The sequence below is a fragment of the Manis javanica genome, chromosome 1 (genome assembly GCF_040802235.1).
Source record: "Manis javanica isolate MJ-LG chromosome 1, MJ_LKY, whole genome shotgun sequence".
Taxonomy (NCBI): Eukaryota; Metazoa; Chordata; class Mammalia; order Pholidota; family Manidae; genus Manis; species Manis javanica.
This window is the reverse complement of record NC_133156.1, coordinates 104,386,092-104,406,826: the sequence shown is the minus strand read 5'-3', so window position 1 is coordinate 104,406,826 and position 20,735 is coordinate 104,386,092. Positions and strand designations below refer to the sequence as shown.

The following is a 20,735-nucleotide window of genomic DNA, read 5'->3' as shown; positions in this document are numbered from 1 at the left end:
TATTTATTTTTATTTATATACATATGGTACATACAAATAAGCACATTCAATTTAAAAATATTGGTGATATTTTACATATCTTAACTTAATAATGGGTAATTTGTAATTTGTATTTACTGTTGCTTGTTCACTAGATATATGTAGAATAACAGATAATATTCCCCAAATGCTTTTGTATGTATGCTTAGATCTGCATACATACATTCAATTCCATTTAATAATGTAGACTCAGAATTGTTCACTCTCAAACCTCTGGTCCAAGGGTGGCCCTAGAGATGTAGAATGATTTGGAAACCTGAGACAGTAAAAGAAAAATCTTTGGGTAACCTATTTAACTAAGGTATTTCTTAGCCCTTCTCTTTCCCCCATAATTATCAAGTAATCTTTCTTCTAGTCATGATAACTTCATCAGAGAGCACTTGTGCTGAGCTCTCTCCCTTTTCTCAGGTACTGGAATACAGTTCCCAGTTTCCATTGCCTTGGTTTCCTCTCTCTCTCAAAGCATCATCGCATAGATCGTTAGGCCTATTCTGCCATTGGTTTCTCCTTTTTTACAGTCTCAGTATCCAGTTCTGTTATCTAATACCTCCTACACCTATAACTGTACATTAGAACGGAATTCTTCGCCTTCTAGGAAAATCCACTTTACTAGAATTTTGCATAAGGCACTATTGGATTAGGGTAGGATTACATCATGCCTAAAGTCTATGAGTGAGCCAAAAAGTCAGCATGTTAGTAGATTGCATTTTCAGGCTTTGTTTTTGTCTGTATTTTATCAATTAAAAAAAAACTTTAAAAGCCCTTTGTCATTACCACACTTAGCAGTTTACAAAATTGAGTACAACAATAGTACAGCTACCAGAAGGACTCTTGAAGCAGGGCTCTTAGCAAAGTGACATTAGAAAGGATTTGAGCTACAATCTTTTGGGGGCTTAATCACTGAATTAATGAATAGTATACAATAAATGACTGTTATCTTGTCTATGCTACAAAAATAAGGATAAGCTTGTTAAAGGCATTCAGAACTTTTCCTTTTGTAAAAAATAAAAAATCTTCTTTTCAGTGTAATCCTTCACAAAAAGGTAATTTGTCATTTGATGTAGAAAAATATGTAAATTCAAATATTTAATATGTGATACTTCTCACAGCTGAATTTGTTTTCCCACTAAGGCTCCATAAACAACTCAAGCCTCAGCTAATTTGCTCCACTATATACCCCTGCTGCCTGTTGAAATGAGAGATACTTTCACAGAACAATAGTCATTTATAAACAATATATTTAGGGAAAGTTCTGAAATTATGGATTTTGATACAGCTCATTCTTTCTCTATCAGCATAGTTTCTTTCTGTTCTTTCCTGAGATTGGTTGAGAATGATATGCTTCAATGACTTCACTCCAGGAAACTCTTTAATGTGACCTTCTCAGAGTGGGGTTGACCTCATGCATGACTTCCTGATTGTCAACTCTACCGGGCTCAGCTTCAGATGAAGGGCCATTGTTGACATACTGCTTCAAATCCCAGACCAAGGAAGTCAGGACAATGATATAAAACATAGAAAACTTGAGGGACAGAGACTCTGTTAGATAGGAGTAGGGAGGGTATAAACCATTTTCTGCCTCCCAGGTAGTCCTGTTAATTTGATGGCTGCAGATGGAAGTAGGGAGGGTATAAGGTATTTTGTGCCTCCCAGGTAGTGCTATTAATTTAAAGGCTGCATATGGTCACAATAGCCTTCTTGCCTTTTAGGCTGCACTTCTCAATTTAGTGGTAACTGATATTTTTTCAAAACTTGAGAAGTCCTGTTGGTGGGGTACAATCACGATATGCCTTAAAATCCATAGTAATTTCAATGGACAATGTGATGTTGTTCCTCATGTGCTTAAGGAGCTTGAAATGGGTAAACATAAAGTTCTGGGGCATCAAGCATCTAGCCGTGTATCCCAAAATATAGCATTTTTCCCTGCAATGCAGCTCTTCATTCTGATCATTTCTAGCACTATTCATTCTTTAATGTAGATTCAAGTTTCCACCTTGTATTATTTTCCTTTAGCTTGAAGTACTTCCTTTAATGTTACCTGTAGTAGAGGTTTGCTTGTGACAAACTCAGACTTTCTCTAAAAATATTATTATGCCTTATTTTTTAAGGATATTTTCAGTGGATATAGGATTGTAAATTTGCAGGTTTTTTCTTTCAGCACATTTAAGGCATTCCATTGTTTTATATCTTGCATTGTTTCTGATGAGAACTTAGTAGTATTTCTTATCTTTGTCTCTTGTATATAATGTCTTTTTTTCTGTAGCTTTTAGATTTTAAGATTTTCTGTAGATTTTAAGATTTTCTCTTTATCATTAGTCTTAGCAATTTGATTTTGAAGTGCTTTGGTTTTGAATATATCCTGCTTGGAGTCTTTGTAGATTTATATGTATATCTGTTTGGAATATTTTAGTAATTTCTTCTTTTCCTTCTCCTCTTTCTATGATTGTAATTACATGTATGTTAGACTACTTGATATTATCCCACAGCTCACTGAGGCTCTGGTTCAGTTTTTAAGCTTCTTTCTCTTTCTTGCTTAAATCTAGATAGTTTCCACTGCCTTGTTTTCAGATTCATTTTTCTTTTCTTCTGCAGTGTCTAAAATGCTATTAAGCATATCCTTTACATTTTTCATTTCATATATTATATTTTCATCTCTAGGAGTTCCATTTTGTTCCTCTTTATAGTTTCTATTTCTTTCCTCTTTATGCTCACTTTTTTAAGTCTTTAAATATATTTATAGTAGATGTGATAAAGTTCTTGCCTGTCAATTGCATCATTTCTATCATGTTTGGGTGGAGATACAATAGAGATATTTCTATTGACTGATTTGGGATCCCACTTCCTTCTTTACTTCATGATTGGATGATGAACATTGAAACAGTATATTGTTTACTGCTTGAGTTGTGTTACCTTCCTTTAGAAAATATTTTTTTGTTTTGAAGTATAGTAATTTACATGTGAATCAGCCTGAACATTTGGAGGCTTATTTTTAAGTTTTTTAAGGGTAGATAGAGCAGTGCTGTCCAATATGAGCTTCTGCAACAGTGGAAATGTTTTATATCTGTACTTCCCAATATGGTAGGTACTAGTCACATTTGGCTACTAAATACTTGAAATGTGTGTGGTGCACATTTGAGGAACTGAATTATTTTATTTAAATAACAATGTGTGGCTAGTGGCAATGTGCAGGTCTAGAGTCACCTCTACTCTTGTACCAATTTATCCTTACTCCTAAGAGATTATCTTTCTGAAGTCTTTATAATGATGTCCTAAGTGTTCAGTGAGGCAACTCTAGCTGATTAGAACTTGAATGTCTTCTGGTCTCATGTAAGCTCCAGCAGCTGTTCAATTTACAAATCTCTGGTAGTTACTCTTGAGCGAGAAATTGACCTTCCTGGTTCTGTGGTCTCACCCTACCCACATACAGCTTAATGTTCAGCTGAACACTCAAGTGGACCCCTCTGCAGATTTCTAGAATTTCTCTGTGTAATATAACACTCTGGCCCACAAATTCCAGCTTCCTCAGCCTCCCAAACCACCGTCTCTTATCTTTTTACCTCAGCAAGACCACCAACCTCTGCTTGGGTTTCCCCACCCTCTGCAGCAACTCGTAACATGCCTCCAGGCACAAAGCTGAGGCGATACAAGCTTAGTGTTTGTTTCCTTCTGTCAGGGATCACAGTACTGTCCTGCCCTGTTGTTTAGTATCTGAAAAGTTTAATTTTTTTGAAGCAGTTTTAGAGTTGTTACAGCAGAAGGCCTCGTCCTGCCCTAGTTACTCCATCTTGTTTGCAAGCCAGTAGATTATATGTGTTTCACCTCTGTTCTCAATCCATTGGTAATGGTTGCTGCCTTTGTTGGAGGCTGTAGCACAATGAAACACTGGAGATTTTTCATTGAACAAAACTGTGAATTCTGTTGGTTAATTCTTCATAAGGATAGCAATTGATACTCTATTTTCAGAACTTTCACAGAAATAGTTACTCAATGAGTGTCACAAATAAGTATTTTTAAGTACTAATTTTAAGTACTTACACAAAAGTCTAAGTATTGAGACTGTATTTCTACCCTGAGATGCAGAAGAGGGATGGATTTAAATTTGGTATGTTTATTTTTTAATTGAACAGAATAATCACTACTTAAAAATCCACTTTTTCTGTTGTACTATGACTGCACAGCAGTTCTTTCCCAGTCCTTGCAACAGCCCACTGAAGAGGACAGTATTGTTATTTCCATTTTACAGATGAGGAAACTAACCCACAGAGAGGTTAAGCAACAGTAACAGGATCACACAGCTAGTAAATGGCAAAACTGGGAAATGTATGCAGGTGGTCTTGCTTCAGAGCCCATGTTCTTAACCACAAACTTTCATATGACCTAAAAATGTGAACAGTGTTTGAGGTGTAAGTATGTATAATAGTCACTTTATTCCCATTTCCAGATAAACTAAGACTGAAAAAAGTTGGACTTTCTTGGTGTCACTACTAAGATGATTCAGGATTAAACTATTTGGGTCAAAGAACTGTGTGGATGGTTATCAATGCTGTTTTTTAAAAAAGTGAAATAGTGAAATATTGGAAACAATAAGGGTAGTCTAAGTAAATCATGTGAATACAAATGGTAAAATACCATAGAACCATCTCTTCTTTTTAACATTGAAGAATATTTATTGGAAGAGAGTGTTATATAAAAGGATATTTTTTTAACATACATTTTATGTGAAGGAAGACCCACTTGCTCTCAGTTTATCCCTACATGAAACAAACATATTGCTTTTATTGATAAACATACTGAGACTTAACCTGGTAATTGTTCCAAAGAAATATAAGGAAAAATCCTTGCCTTATGGTAATTTCTACTGTAAAATAGGCTTTCTTACAAAATGATTTAAGTCCACAAATTCCTTTTTCTACCTACTTTTATTTTATGTATTATAAATATTTACAAAACTAGGTATCTTTTTATAGATGATTTATATTCTAATTTTCCTGCAAGCTGTTAGCAGGAGTCTGGTAACAGGTTTTTTAAAAAAGATAAAAAGTCAATTTTTTTCTAGGAAAAATTATATAGTCTCCATGTTTTCCAACTCTGCCATATTTAATCCATCTTCAAAAGTTAGAATTATCATATTCATATTGGCTTTTCATTTGCCTAAATAGCTGTTATACAAGAAACTGACATGGCAGAGTAATGGTAAGTAAAGAGAAACTACACAAAGGCAGTAAAAAGAACAGCTTTCAGCCCTCAATTTCCTTTTATGCGGAAGGCATAGGCTTGCACCAGTAGTTTTAAGACTGCAGGAGTAGAGCTGAAGTAACTTAAGTAGGCATGGACAGCTTCGGCCTGAGATTGATTCTCTCATCCCCAAACCAAGTAAACTGCATACCAACTTCTCAGTAGCATCTTGCTACCTGTGGTGGGTTACTAAGGCAACTTGAACCCCTTTCATTCTGCTCAAGAGAAAGAACTTCCATGAAGACAGCAGTTAAGAGATTCTTGAAGAGTATGGTGATATGGGAAAGTATCGTACTTCATTATTTCCAGGGATATCCTTTCATGATGTATGTTCACCTCACCTGAGAATTTACAGGGTATGTGAAAGGCAAAACCTGACTGCTCTCACCCTCACTCAAGGCAGCCACTCCTAAACTCAATCACAGCTTTTTAAGTACTCATGCGGGATGGGTCACCGCAGAAATTACAAGAATACTTACATTTTTTCCCTCACATTTGCTTTGAGGGTAAGTTTCATTAGATGTGCCCTTTGTGTGTACAACTGAAAGTCTCAACACTGTAAGCCCCCAAACCCCTATTTTCTTTTAAGTACAAACCATTATTTTAAATGTGGTTTTAAATATCAGTGTTTAGTTTTTTAAAGTTACCTTTACTACTTGAAATTCACTTTAGAAACAGAATGGCTACATCATACATTTTAGATATCCAGATATTGCTTGTAAGTGTTATTTTTTGAAGTACTGAAATTAAAAAAGGAACTTGGAAGAATTTGTTTTTGTCAATGTTGTCAGATATTAGTGATACTAACATTCAGATTTTTTTTCATAAATGACCTATATGTTCTTAAAGAGAAATCAGAAAACATTAAAATTTAGAAATAATCAGTTTAGAAGGGGAATAAGGAATAAAGATAAAAAATAGAATTGCTACATTTTAGCTGTTTTTAAGATGCACATCTTTTCACATTTTAACAACTCTAAGATCAGTTGTGGTTTACCTTTTTTAGTGATAACATAACAACGATGCTTCTTAAATTTGATGTTCTAGTATTTAACAAAATATAGTAATAGGTTCACTGTAATTCGGGGTATATATCCTTACAGATGGAATAGGAAACCTGAGCGACAGAACTGCATTGCACAAACTGGTTGTACTGCTTTGTGGAAGCATTTCCAATAGCGAAGTGCCTCTGTGGAACTGGTGTCTAGGGCATGCTGAACTGATTCCTTTCTTATCCTCTACTGCCAGACCACTCCAGAGCAGAGAGGGAAGTAGATGGGGTTTCTTCTGGCATTGTAGAGGGGTTCACCTCACCTGAGAATTTACAGGGTATATGAAAGGCAAAACCTGACTGCTCTCACCCTCACTCAAGGCAGCCACTCCTAAACTCAGTCACAGCTATTTAAGTGCTAATGGGGGATTAGTATCTATGCTTTAGTGCCCACAGAGAAAAGCAGACTGGTCAGAGTATCTGTTTTAGGCCATTTTACCTTTACTACATCTTTAGTAGAAAAGTACAATCACTGATGATTTGTTTTGAGGCAGAAAATAGCTGTTAGTTAAGCTTAGAAAATCTTTGAAAGAGTGTTACACTTTTGTGTAGTATCTCATGTTAAATAGTTTGTTTCACTTATTGGGTAGCACGTATTTCTATTTTGTGACCCTTCATGTCTTTATTATAGTATATGAGGATAGAGCTATTAATTCAGATAACACTGGTTATAATCAGATATCTTTTTCAAACTTACCCTGTACATATCCATGTATTACTTTAATGCAAAGCAAGGATCATGTATATATGTACTTTTTGAAAATTAGTTTTCTTTTCATAAAAGTTTAGATTTTCTTCTAACTAGAAATTTAGTAATTTATTCCATTTATATATACATACAGGAAATACTAAAAAATGAAAAATATAGAGAAGAAATTAAAACAAAAAGTGAAGATTATGAAAAAGAAAAACTCCTTAGTAAAGAATGCAATGAAGGACACCCGGCTCCACCACTTCAAACCCAGATTAAAGGGCATGCCTCTGCTCCACACTTCGGAAAGGAAGAACCCTCAGCGGCTCCAACCAGCACTGGTAAAACCTTTCAACCAGGATCCTGGATGCCACAAGATGGCAAGAGAGACAATCAATAAATGCACTGTGATAGAATAATTTATGTGACTGTTTAACAAATAAAAATAAAAAGTTACTTTGTATTTTCTGATAATAGTTCACTATTCCATTAAGCTTAAGGATCTTTTTGTATGCCAAAGAAATATGAAGTATGAACTATATAATTTACTTGTTTTTCCCTCCTTGGATTGCTCCCTAGATTTGCATCATGCAGCTGTACATGCTCAGTATTTTGGAATCCTTAGGAACCATCCAAGATATATCTTGGTAGGAAGGAGAAAAGAAAATATTGAGTTGTCCTAAATGATCAAATATAAAAGAAAAAATGAGAATATTATTTCTGGAGAGGCACTCTATAATACTATAAAGAGCTAATCAAAAACAAGAACTTGGATAGAACATGTGGAGGCCAAGAAAATGTAGCTGACAAATGAAAAAAAACATGAAGACCTTGAGTAGATGGGACGAAAGCTAGCTTATGGTGTGACTGGGGTTTGAAGATAGGAATTAGGACCAACAAAAATAGACAATCCATCACAAAAGCCTGAAAGGACAGTAAACAGAAATGGTACAATAATTGGAGTTCTGTAAGATTAAAAATTATTTTGAGAAAATGGAAAACAGGAAGGCTCTCAGAAAGCAATTCCACTGATACTGGGGTTCCAGTGGCTTGTATATTGAAGAAAAATGTAGACAGATGACAATGTTAAAAGACTGATTATATGCAAAAGTATTTTTGAAGGGTCATACATTTTATGAAATGCACAACACCAAGTTTGTTGCAAAGAAGTTCTCACAGTGTTTGGCATTATAATAGGTGCTCAATAAATATGTACTTTTTAAATAACCCAAATTTTAATTCTTTGAATAATATATAGAAATTCTTGGTTAAGGGCTGACAATGAATTCCTAAAAACACATAAAGATTTTTACTTAATAGAAGGTAAAAATTTTAACTGCTTAAGAAATAAACTACAGAAAACTACTTCATAAATGTTATACTAAAACAAGTAATCAAATGTAATCACCATAACATACTTACTCAATTACAAAAAAGCACCTATGTGGTAATACTAACATTTCAGCAGCCCTGTTAATACCAGGGTAACTATTCTGTCTCTTCATATCATTACAAGATAATATTACATTTTGCCACAGACACAGAAAAGGAACTAGTTAATAGAAAGTATAAAAAGCAGTTAAATTTGTAGCATAATTGACTGTAAATTAAGATCAAAATGTTCTTGAATCCTGGATTACAGGAAAAATTGTAAATGTTCTAACATGATAGAATATTTCTACTGCCAAATTCCTATTATTGTGTTCTACATATATCTTTGCAAATGTTTGCCAATCTGTTTATAAGTAAGTCAATAATTAATGGATATCATATATTCGAAATACTTTGAGGTAAATCCTTCCTGAATTCCTATACCTCTTCTATGCATTGTTTTATTACATTATGCAATTGCTTAAATATAAAAAATGTGTTGGCTGCTGTTTAATCATACAAATCTAGTCTATTAGCTGTCTTAGATAGTTGAAGTTAAAAATCAAAAAAATGGAGGAAGTAACTCTTTTTTCCATTATCTATTATTTTTTAACACTCCTATCTTTACTAAGATTTCTGGATGTCACTTCTTAATGTAATCAGCCTTGAGCCAATACTATTATATTGATTTTTTAATGGTATCTCATTAACCACATTACTTAAAATGTAATCTGAATTTATTTAGACTAGGCTTTCTCAAACTGTTTTTTGGGGGGGGAACAGAAGTGAAGAGAGTATATGATAGTAAACTAAGTTAAAATAAACTCTTAAGAAATCATACAGGAATGAATCCTAAGTTTACCTTATATTTCTCAAACTTTTGGTATTTGAACATGGAATCCCTTTTAATGGTAAATCAGAGAGATTCTGTAATCAGTTGCAAACATAAAAGCAATCATTCCTAAATAGGAATCAAACTTCTCACTTAAAACCAAATGAAGTGTAATGTGTCCTTCCACTTTCCTTTATTTCATGAGTAAGGAAGGAATGAGTAAGGAACCGTTAATTATAAAAGTATTCCAGATAATAGTAAATGAGATTCTTTCAACAACAGTACTATCTGTAAAAATGAGAGAAGATAGATTTTTCTGAAGAATCCCAAACCTCATAAAAGTCTACTTTACGTCCCAGCCACACACCCCCTGCCCACCACACACACAAATATAAAACCTTGTTGATCTCACATGTATAAGGCTCCATGTTAGGAAAAGCTGAAGAAACAAATGGTGTATGTCAAACAAAATTGACATGTTTTAAATAAGACTTTAACATAAATTATAGAAAAACAGATTTTAGTTAAATAAATACCCTTAAATTGTCACAATAGAACCAATGAAACCACAGCTTTAGGAGATAACTGAGAATTACGGTGAATGTATTTTCTGCTTCAGTATTTTTACTCTAAAATGTGGCCATAAGCAAAACATACATGTGTGTATATATATATATATGTGCATATGCACACATGTATATATACCAAACATGTATATAAATTCCTTCTATGAACAGCTTGACTGCAGAAACCCAAACATTTTAATGTTTATGGCAGTATAAAAAGCATATCCTAGATCACATGAATTACCAATTCATAACTAAATACTGAATGATTTCAGTGCCTGGCATTGTAATGTGTTGATTCCCACACATGTAGGAACTGACAACCTAAAAGTAATAAATATTGTTCAAGCCAGTCGATAAACATATTCAGCAATCCTTAGGCTGTCTTATTTGAGAAACATTTACCTCAACTTTTGCAAGCATCTGCTTAGCAACAGATGAAATTAGTAAACCTTTGAAAACTAACTTCCATGACATATCTAACTTAAATTACTATTTCCCCCACCAAAAAAACAAAGACCCAGAACCTCTTTATAAAAAAGTATCAAATTTATTTCAGTACCTAGTTTCATTTTTAAATTAATGCTATTGGACAGCTTTCTGTAATTTAAAATTATCAGAGGTAAGAAAAGCTTAATAAGCTATTAAATACTGACAGTGAATAAAATTATTGGACCATGCATTTATAAAAGCCATGTTTAATAGTAAAAAGTTAGTTATACTACTTAACTGAAGGAACTATCCTTTAGCTCTTTATTTCTAATTATGACACATTCTCACTGACATTTACATTTTTCACCCACTTACTATGCTGAACAAAATTTTTCCAAATGTTGTCTTTACCACTTATAAAATGTGACTTGGCTGTTACTCTTTAGGAGTTCCATAAGAGAAATTTGAAATTTTTACTGTGAACCTGTTTAATCAGAAAGTACAGGAAATCACTACTGTATTAGTTAAAACAAAGAATCGAATAAAAAACAAAAATGTATGTAATCAGCAAATGTTCTTTCAACTGCTTCACATTTCTACTTAGCACAAATAAGAAGAAACTGGTTCTAAGGTCCTACAAGACTTGGCATTTTTACTGCAGGCTTTAAATCATAGTGCTACTCTAGTCAGCAAGCCATCTCTAAGAAAATGGCACCGTTTATAAGTACAAAAACGGTAACATCCACTAGGTGGTATTCTATATAGTCAAGATAATTAGAGAATTCTTTATAAAGTTAGATCTGTTTAAAAATTGCAGAATGTCTGATGATTAAAGGCTAAATGAGAAAAATGCAGAAAATAGAAGCACTCATTAATATTCTTGAACTCTGAGAAAGCCAGAAATGATTCTATTCCAAGAAATAAGCAATAATGATAAAAGATATAATATATACATCTAAGCACACTTTTTACCTCAGGACAATTCTGATTTTTACATTAATTGCTTTTGTCCAGAACAGGACCTTATTTAAACCATTACTGGAATAGAGTTTATCACCTAAAGTCATTTTTCTCCACAGGATGTCTTCATCTCAGTACTTAAGCTGCAAAATGCCAAACGACTTAGTTATAAACAATTTATAGCACAATAAATGCCAATTTACAATAATTGTCAACAGACTTCTACATTGAGGCCTAAAACTTGCTATAGTAGAGGTCAGAACTAACATGATTCTTCCATATACTCAGACTTCATTTACTAAATAATACTGCCATAAAATCCAGAAAAGAAACCTTGATGAGTCCCTCCAAATCTGCATAATTTTCCAAATTTTCCTTTGGTGGCAGAGCCTGTTCATTCCTTCAATCCTTTTTTAGTCGTTTAGCTTTTGCAATATTTTCTTGACGTTTTTGTTTCTTCTTTTGCTCCTTTTCCCTGGCTTCAATCATCTTGGCCAATTTCCAGGACAATACAGCACTTGCTAGAAATAGTGGAGTAAGGGCCAAAATAACTGTTGTAAGGAAGCCATATGGGTCCTTTGCAGCCCATTCCACAACATACTCAGCCCAAGCCTTTATGTCAAACATTTTTGTAGTGGTCTTAGGAAAGAAGGGGGACAACAGAAAAGACCATGTGGTTAATCAAGTTTTGAAAAAAGTTACATCATACAGTTAACTCTGAATTCCATTATCACTTAGTTGCTTTTAAAAACTACTAGTTAGTACTATTTTAATAAAGACTTATCAACAGTTAAGAACTAATAATTCAACTAGGACAACCAGAAAAGTGACACTTGAAAAAGATGTGAAGGTATAGAAGATACAAGTAAAAACCATGTGGAATCTGTCATAAGGACAATGCATATTCTCACATGCCTCCTGTATTTAAGACAAATTTTATTTAGCAGCATATTTTTATAAGAATCTTGAGTTTATGCACATTCCAGGAAACAGCTGAATCTCATTTGTCATTTTTTGACATGGCATTAGTACTATTAAGTACTAGTTAACAAAAAGTATAAATTATCAAATTTGGTGTTTGAAAAGGACAAGCCACAGAGTAGATAAAATGCTTGTATAAAAGGGAGGTAACTGATGGCTGTTTCCAGGAATGAAAAAGAAACAGTAAGGGAGCACAGACAATACCCACATTCATATGCAAAGAGAAAGCAAAAAAATGACATGCTATTTTACGTCCTCTTTCAGCTTTGAGAACTCCTACTTGAGGATGTAATTTTAATAAATGACAATAAATTTAATAAATGAAAAAATTAACCATAAGTGGTGCCATACATTCTGTTCCATTTTGAGTTGGTAAGGGAGGGCCATCTAGCAAATGAGGATGGTGTGCATCTGAGTAATATTTTCTATTTTGCCCCAGAGGCTTTTCAACCTTTCAAGTTTGTGTTAACTTCTATTCAACGTGGAGGATTAGAAAATATCCGGGCAGGAATGGATGTAGATTGTCACAGTTTCAGCTGGCATTTAAAAAAAATGATCTACCTTATGACTGAACAGTGATCTTGTCCTGGGATTATCAGAGAGCCAGTTACAGTTTTAGGCCACCCTTGGTCGGTTGTCTTTTTCAGCTCTACCATACACTTCTGGGCGAAGCGCTAAATTCCACACACCAGGTGGGTTGAAAAAGAATAGATAAAGTTTAAGTCACAACTTTCAGGATGGTTGTAATACAATTTTAAATGGAAAACTTCTAAATTTTATATATGCAATCTATAAACGACATGTTAAAATTGACCGACACATTACATTTAATTCTATTTCTTTCTTCATAATTTGAAGAAATAATTACTACAACTGCAAATGCTCTAAGAAAATCCTAAATACCGGAGAGCAAATATTTTACTAAATCACTTATTTCAACAATAAATTTATGAAGCTAACAGATAAAAGGACAAGTTAGCTGCTGCTACGTTACAGCATATCCATTCCTGTATCCTGAATGGATACTAAACATGTCATTTTTTATAGGGTTAGATTTGTAATCACAAAATCAAACACCTTGCCTTACTCTTTAAAGGTTCGTCTCCCCATTATACAATTTGTATTCTTTATCGAAAATTAGACATAACCCAAACAAAACATAAATCACCCCCAATCCCTTCACCTCAGGAAAATACCGCCACTGGTTTTAAATATATCCTTCCACGGTTTCTTCATATTATGAAGAGACACATTAAAGTGCCTATGATCCTGTTAAATACCTCGGTTCCCCTCCCCCGAACCAGCACGCCCCCAAACCCACCCAGTCAGGATTGTGCTGAGAGACATGTTTCTTAAGATTACTCGGTCCAGTGATAAATTAACTAATGCAGGATTCAGAGATAAGCAAAGGAACTTCGCAAAAAAAAGGGTAAAAAACCTGGTTTATGGAAAAGTTTTAGCTATTAACACGGAAAGGATTGTCCACAGGTCACACACCTCCCCTGCACCTCAATTTCCGACCCAAACGCGCGCGTCTTCCACACTTGAAGAATAAGTACTACTCTTCCTCCTTCAGCAAGGGGCTGACCGGGCCAGCCGACGGCACGTCCCAGCTGGAAGCGCCGCCACTCCTTTACGTTCCCCGTTTGCTCATACTACTCTCCCTCCTCACCGCCAGCGGCCTCCGGTCCCCGGTCCGGCCTGGCGAGCGCGGGCCTGGCGAGGCTCCGAGACGGGTGGCCCCAGGAAGCCAGGCACGGCCGCGCCACACCTCGCACCGGCGACGCGGCGTCGCCTCCGCCCGGCACCGAGGCACAACCACGAGGTGGCCGCACCAGGGGCTCCTACATGGCAGCCGGGACAGCGGACCCAGACCCCCTACTTCCAACTCACCGCCACGCCGGAAGCAGGAAGACGGAAGCCGCGGCTTTCATGTCCCGCCCACAGGCCTGCCCCAGCGTGGATGGGCCCGAGGAAATCGGGGGGCAGTTTCCGGCGGCGCCATTGCCGTGCGGGTCCCGGGACCTCGGCCGCGCAGGACGTGGGGTAGGGGGCGGGGCGGCGCCGGTTTCCGGGCAGCGGCAGGTGAGGCCGCGTGGGGCTGGAAGCCAGAGTCCCACGCGGGCGCCTCCTGCCTGGACTACGGGGCGGACGTGGGGGCGCGGGGCCGGGACCCCGAGAGCTCCGTACTGTCGTCTCGGAAAGAAGCGGGGACACGGCCCCCCTTCCCGGCTGGAGCCGCGCCGGTGTGGGGGGCCCGATGGGTGAGGTCCGTGGCCCTGGGAAACTCGGACCAAGGCCGACGGCAAGAACGTAGTTGGTCCCCACGAACTAACCAAAGTCAGGTGAGGGTCACCCACCGACTGTGGAAAGATTCTGGGAGTTTCGCCTTGTGGTTCACCACCAGCCCTTACCCCTCTCTTCTGCTTGGACAGTCATTAAAGCCTCCCGTAGAGGAGATGGAGACGCAGCTGGACGGAGGTGGATCCCCTGAATCTTGTTCCTAAGGGAAAATGCAGCCATACTGTGTGAAGAGGGTTTTTTGTTTTCTTTTACGAGCCTAACTTATTTCCTACACACATACACACACACACACACACAAGATTGATACTTGCCTAAAATAAATTTGGTAATTAAACTATGTGGGCGTAGAGTTTCCACAGAGGTACTTGTTCTTTAAATACACAAAAGGATGCAAAAGTCAACAAACAGAGTGAGTTTAATATTGTCCTCCAATCTACAGGAAGTGAGAGATTAACTGGTTTGGTTGGTGACCAAATTTTGTAATTGCTTGCACTGAAATGGTCTTGTTTGACTGCCTCTACAAATGTTGCAAGACCTCTTCACTGCTGTGTGCCAAATAAAGCAGGTTTTTATTCTTGAAAGACTATAGAATATTCTCTTTGAGGAGCAAGCTGTGACATGTATAACTAGTTTAGGTATAACAACAGTAACTTATTTACCAGGGAACAGGCTTTTGGCATGTAATCTAATGATCTACAGTAGTGTTCGCTGGGCATATGTTACTGTTTGTACGCTGTATTAGCAGCAGTTGTTTTCTTACTCGTTCTTGTTTGAAAACTTTGGTGATAGGTTCAAAGCTTGGGCAGCATGGACCTAGTCTGTACCTGTAATAGCCAGAAAAAGCAGATGCAGTCACTGCATTGTGTGTACTACGAACTCTGCTTGCTGCAGGTAACTTTGGTGATTTTTAAAAACTTGCCAAATAGTCGTTCCAGGAAGGAATCAGAATGTATTTTAACATCATTCACTCCAGAGGCCAAGGTGTGTGTGTTTTATTTTAATCATGGATAGACAACATTCCTAGTTACTGCCTCCCCAGTAGTTTGCTCTGCTGCATCCCTTGGTAAATGCATAGCAGTCTTGGGTGGGCAGAAGAGACACGAAAGAAGGAAGGCTCTGTAGGGCTTTGTCTCTAGTGTAGGCCTTGCCTTCCCAGTCTAATATTACTGATACAGTTTTCGGTTCCAGGGCAGGCTGCAAGCCCAGGAATACCATAGGAGTTGCTATAGTTGTTTCCTTAACTGCAACCCACATTGCCTTAATGAAAGGTAATGTCAAGATTGGTTTTGATACTAAGGACTGCTTTCTGTAGTGAGGAGCCTTGTGAGTTGAGATTCACAGGCCTTTTCTCTGCTTAGCTGTGTATTTTGAAAAGTCACTCTAAGCCTGTTCCTCTTACATATGTGGAAAGTGCTAGGTTATCTCTGGTGTTTTTCAGTTTTAGAAAATTCTGTCTGTTGGACTGGGTTTGGCCATTTTTCTGACTTAGGCTCCATAAGCAGCAATAGAAGAAGAAATTTAGTGGAAACATCATAGCCAGTTTTCTTAAGGTCATATTCTTTATTTGAAAAGATCCTTAATGGGGTTTTTATTTTCATTCAAATGTCTTTCAGAATACTGACTTGGAGTAACAAGGAAATAAGAGCCACTTTATTAATTTTTAAGATATAAAATCTTATTACATGAATGTAATTTTAACCAAACTAAGCCTAACATTATTAATTAAGGAGGGTTTGTCTGCATAAGAATGATTCCTATGTAGCATATTCTGCCAGCCCCATCCATACTAGTTACTCTATTGCAATTATATTTTGAAAATGGAATATTACAAAATTCTAACAACTTTTTGTCTTCAGAGGAGAAGTCCTAGTCTTTGTCATTTGTTTGTTTGAAAGTCTTTTTTCCTTGGATGGTACAAAGTTTCACATTTACACTAACTCATGTCAAACTTGTGAATGAGTGAAACATGAATAAGGTGCTGTTGCATTAATCTAGGGTGGACTAAAGATTTTGAGAGCTTTCTTGCCTGCTCTCAAGATTATTTCCCTGCAGTAATACTTCATTTATTTGGCTTATTTTAGTGGAATTGGTTTCTTCCCTGAGTTTTTTCCTTCCACTTAAATGCAAGCAAATTCATTTCTTAATAGACACATTTATGTGATTAAAAATAATAATTAGGCTGTAGTAATATTTGAAAGATCATACTGAAGAATAATTTCCTAAGAGCTATTTATTGTATACTTACTATGTACCAGCTACTGGGTTAGATGCTTGGTGTCTATTAATACAAATCTTGAGATTAAGCAACCCTTAAAGATAATCATCTTATACCCATTTGACAGGTAAGAAAACAGAGTCTTAAAAATAGAACAGGATTCTCAACACATCTGCCCCAAATCTCTGCTCTTAAATTTTAATGTCCCAAGATGTGGCAAAAAATGCTTATTTCATAAACTGAAAATTTTTTTTTTATTTAATTCTGTAATTGTTAACTGATTATCACAACTAAAAGCTTCCCATACTTCGAAATTGCCTGTTGCCCAGGTGGTGGCAGCATGTCTAAAATGGTTATTAGTGCGGTGTGGAAGGTTCTCTCTAACCTGACTAGTTGATTTGCTCTTTCATGTCCCACACATGATTTGTCTGTCAACCTCTGTTTTCTGTCTTGGGACCTTTCACTACTATTAGACCAACCAGTCAATGATTCACTCCATCTTACATCCTCCTTTCAGCCTTGTTTGAATGGGTCATAGTTGGCAAAGTTGCTTTCAGACTGTTTTGCCTACAAAGCATCACCAAATTATTATTTTCCAGAAAATTCATTTAGGCCTCTCCAGTAACAAAATGTTTTTTGAGTAATTTTTTTCCACCTATCATTAAATATAATTTGACAGAAACACATTCTAAACAATTGGCTAATATTGCTATAAAATACTTGTTTAAATTAGAAGACATCTTCTTAAGTATACAAGATATACCATTTAAGGATGTAATGCAAACCTTAAGAAGAGATTTGTCTTCAAAATAAGAAAAGCAGGGGAGAACCAAGATGGTAGCATGAGTAGAGCAGCGGAAATCTCACGAAACCATATATATTTTTGAAAATACAACAAATACAATTATTGCTAAAAGAGAGACCAGAAGACACAGGACAACAGCCAGACTACATTCACACGTGCAAGAACCCAGTGCCTCACGAAGGGAGTAAGATACAAGCCATGGCCCAGCGCACCCGAGCACCCCTCACCTCAGCCCCCGGCAGGAGGAGAGGAGTCGGAGCAGGGAGGGAGAGAGCGCCCAGGACTGCTAAACACACAGCCCTAGCCATCAGCACCAGAGTGCAGACACACAGTGTGTGGTGTGCTGGAAACTAGGGAAAACAGGACAGTAAGACCTGTGAGCGTGTCCCTGCAGCCGGCGCACCCAGGACAAAGAAAAGTGAGTGCTTTTTGAAAGTCTTAAAGGGACAGGGATCCCACAGCTGGGCGGAAGCGTCCTGGGACACTTAGCCTAGCAGCCGGGAATCCTGGGGAACTCTGGGCGCCCTAACCCCCTGGGTGGCAGCACAGATCAGAGGCCCCTCACAGTGATAAACAGCCTCCCACCTGTTCCCCTTCCGATGCAGCTCTGCCCACAGCAACCACAGAGCTCCACAGTGGCGGGGCAAGAATCAGAGGCCCAGTCTGTGCACAGCTGCCCAGCACAAGCCACTAGAGGTTGCTGTTCTCCCAGGAGAGGAAGGCCACAAACCAGCAAGAAGGGACTTCCTCTTAGCCAACACAAGCGCCAGCTCCCCACAAATACCTCTATTGCCATGAAAAGGCAGAAGAATTTGATACAGACCAAGATCACAGAGGCAAACCCTGAGAAGGAGATAGACCTAACTAATCTCCCTGAAAAAGAATTAAAAATAAAGCTCATAACCATGCTGATGGAGCTGCAGAGCTAAGGGATGATGTCCGGAAGGACATTACAGAAATGAAACAATCTCTGGAAGGATTTATAAACAGAATGGATAAGATGCAAGAGGCCATTGATGGAATAGAAACCAGAGAACAGGAACGCATAGAAGCTGACGCAGAGGGAGATATAAAAGGATCTCCAGGAATGATTCAATATTAAGAGAACTGTGTGACCAATCCAAAAGGAACGATATCTGCATTATAGGGGTACCAGAAGAAGAAGAGAGAGAAAAGGATAGAAAGTGTATTTGAAGAAATAATTGCTGAAAACTTCCCCAAACTGGGGAAGGAAATAATCGGTCAGACCATAGAAGAGCACAGAATCCCCAATAGAAGGGACCCAAGGGGGACAACACCAAGACACATAATAATTAAAATGACAAAGATCAAGGACAAGGACAGAGTATTAAAGGCAGCCAGAGAGAGAGAAAAAAGATCACCTACAAAGGAAAACCCATCAGGCTATATCATCAGACTTCTCAAGAGAAACCTTACAGGCCAGAAGACAATGGCATGATATATTTAATGCAATGAAAGAGAAGGGCCCTGAACCAAGAATACTGTATCCAGCACGATTATCATTTAAATATGAAGGAGGGATTAAACAATTCCCAGACAAGCAAAAGTTGAGGGAATTTGCCTCCCACAAACCACCTCTACAGGATATTTTAGAGGGACTGCTCTAGATGGGAGCACTGCTAAGGCTAAACAGATGTCACCAGAGAAAATAAAATCACAGCAAAGAAAGCAGACCAATCAAATACTAACTAAAGGCAAAAAATAAAATCAACTACCCACAGAAGCAGTTAAAGGAAACACAGAAGAGCACAGAATAAACACCCAACATATAAAGAAAGGAGGAGGAGTAATAAGAAGGGAGAGAAATAAAGAATCACCAGACAGTGTCTATAATAGCTCAATAAGTGAATTAAGTTAGGCAGTCAGATACTAAAGAAGCTAACCTTGAACATTTGGTAACCAAGAATCTAAAGCCTGCAATGGCAGTAAGTACATATCTTTCAATAATCACCCTAAATATAAATGGACTGAATGCACCAATCAAAAGACACAGGGTAATAGAATGGATAGAAAAGCAAGACCCATCTCTATGCTGCTTACAAGAGACTCACCTCAAACCCAAAGACATGCACAGACTAAAAACCAAGAATGGAAAAAAATATTTCATGCAAACAACAGGGAGAAAAAAAAGCAGGTGTTGCAGTAGTATCAGACAAAATAGACCTCAAAACAAAGAAAGTAACAAAAGATAAAGAAGGACATTACATAATGATAAAGGACTCAGTCCAACAAGAGGATATAACCATTATAAATATATATGCACCCAACACAGGAACACCAACATATGTGAAACAAATACTAATAGAACTAAAGCAGGAAAGAGAATGCAGTGCATTCATTTTAGGAGACTTCAACATGCCACTCACTCCAAAGGATAGACCAGCAGACAGAAAATAAGTAAGGACACAGGGGCACTGAACAGCACACTAGAACAGATGGACCTAATAGACATCTATAGAACTCTACATCCAAAAGCCACTATTTACAATAGCCAAGAAATGGAAGCAACCTAAGTGTCCATCAGTAGATGAATGGATAAAGAAGATGTGGTACGTATACACAATAGAATATTATTCAGCCATAAAAAGAAAACATCCTACCATCTGCAACAACATGGATGGAGCTAGATGGTATAAATAAGCCAGGCGGAGAAAGACAAACACCAAATGATTTCCTCATATGTGGAGTATAGGAACAAAGAATGACTGAAGGAACAAAACAGTAGCAGAATCACAGAACCTAAAAATGGACTAACAGTTACCAAAAGGAAAGGGACTGGGGAGAATGGGAGGGAAGGGAGGGATAAGGGTGGGGGAAAAGGGGGTATAACGATTAGCATGTATAATGTGGGGGGGGGGCATGGGGAGGGCTTTGCAACACAAGACAAGTAGTGATTCTACAGCATCTTACTACTCTGATGGATAGTACTGTAATGGGGTTTGTTGGGGGGAATTGGTGAAGGGGGGAGTCTAGTAAACAATGTTCTTCATGTAATTGTAGATTAATGACAAAATTTAAAAAATAAAATAAAAAATAATAAGATTCAGTAGGGAGCAGTGCAGGATTATAAAATTTGAAGGAATGCATATAAATATGTAGCAGAATAACTAGTTAAATCTACTTTAACCGAAGTGCTTGGATCGTTACTTAATCTTTGCAGGGCTACCACTATCTTAGAAGTTTCAGATCACATACTCCTGTCTCACAAAGGCCCTCTGTATCCCTATCACTT

At 37.2% G+C, this 20,735-nt stretch overlaps 3 protein-coding genes across 5 annotated transcripts in view; 2 read left to right on the top strand and 1 right to left on the bottom strand.

The window, feature by feature from the left end:
• Window positions 1-7,484, top strand: part of NDUFAF2 (NADH:ubiquinone oxidoreductase complex assembly factor 2) — a 166,716-nt gene extending 159,232 nt beyond the window's left edge. Inside the window, exon 4 of the mRNA XM_037022286.2 lies at window positions 7,168-7,484. Within this exon, the coding sequence (XP_036878181.1) occupies window positions 7,168-7,416 (249 nt within the window). The 3' untranslated portion in view covers window positions 7,417-7,484. The remainder of the gene's footprint in view (window positions 1-7,167) is intronic.
• A 2,828-nt stretch (window positions 7,485-10,312) lies between these two features.
• Window positions 10,313-14,191, bottom strand: SMIM15 (small integral membrane protein 15). 3 transcript variants are annotated; one of them, XM_017680574.3, is made up of 3 exons: window positions 14,052-14,191; window positions 12,720-12,832; window positions 10,313-11,816 (listed from the first exon to the last, which is right to left on the bottom strand). In XM_017680574.3, the coding sequence occupies exon 3, from the start codon at window positions 11,802-11,804 to the stop codon at window positions 11,580-11,582; it is 225 nt and encodes a 74-aa protein (XP_017536063.1). In that variant the 5' UTR covers window positions 11,805-11,816; window positions 12,720-12,832; window positions 14,052-14,191; the 3' UTR covers window positions 10,313-11,579. The 3 variants fall into 3 exon arrangements, with proteins under 3 accessions (XP_017536063.1, XP_017536046.1, XP_017536055.1); XM_017680557.3 differs by lacking the exon at window positions 14,052-14,191 and adding an exon at window positions 13,656-14,033; XM_017680566.3 differs by lacking the exon at window positions 14,052-14,191 and adding an exon at window positions 13,831-14,033.
• LOC108409768 (uncharacterized) lies at window positions 13,504-18,851 on the top strand. Its single transcript, XM_073213791.1, has 3 exons — window positions 13,504-13,646; window positions 13,735-14,503; window positions 14,594-18,851. The coding sequence occupies exons 1-3, from the start codon at window positions 13,504-13,506 to the stop codon at window positions 14,663-14,665; spliced, it is 984 nt and encodes a 327-aa protein (XP_073069892.1). The 3' UTR covers window positions 14,666-18,851.
• Window positions 18,852-20,735: the final 1,884 nt, after the last annotated feature.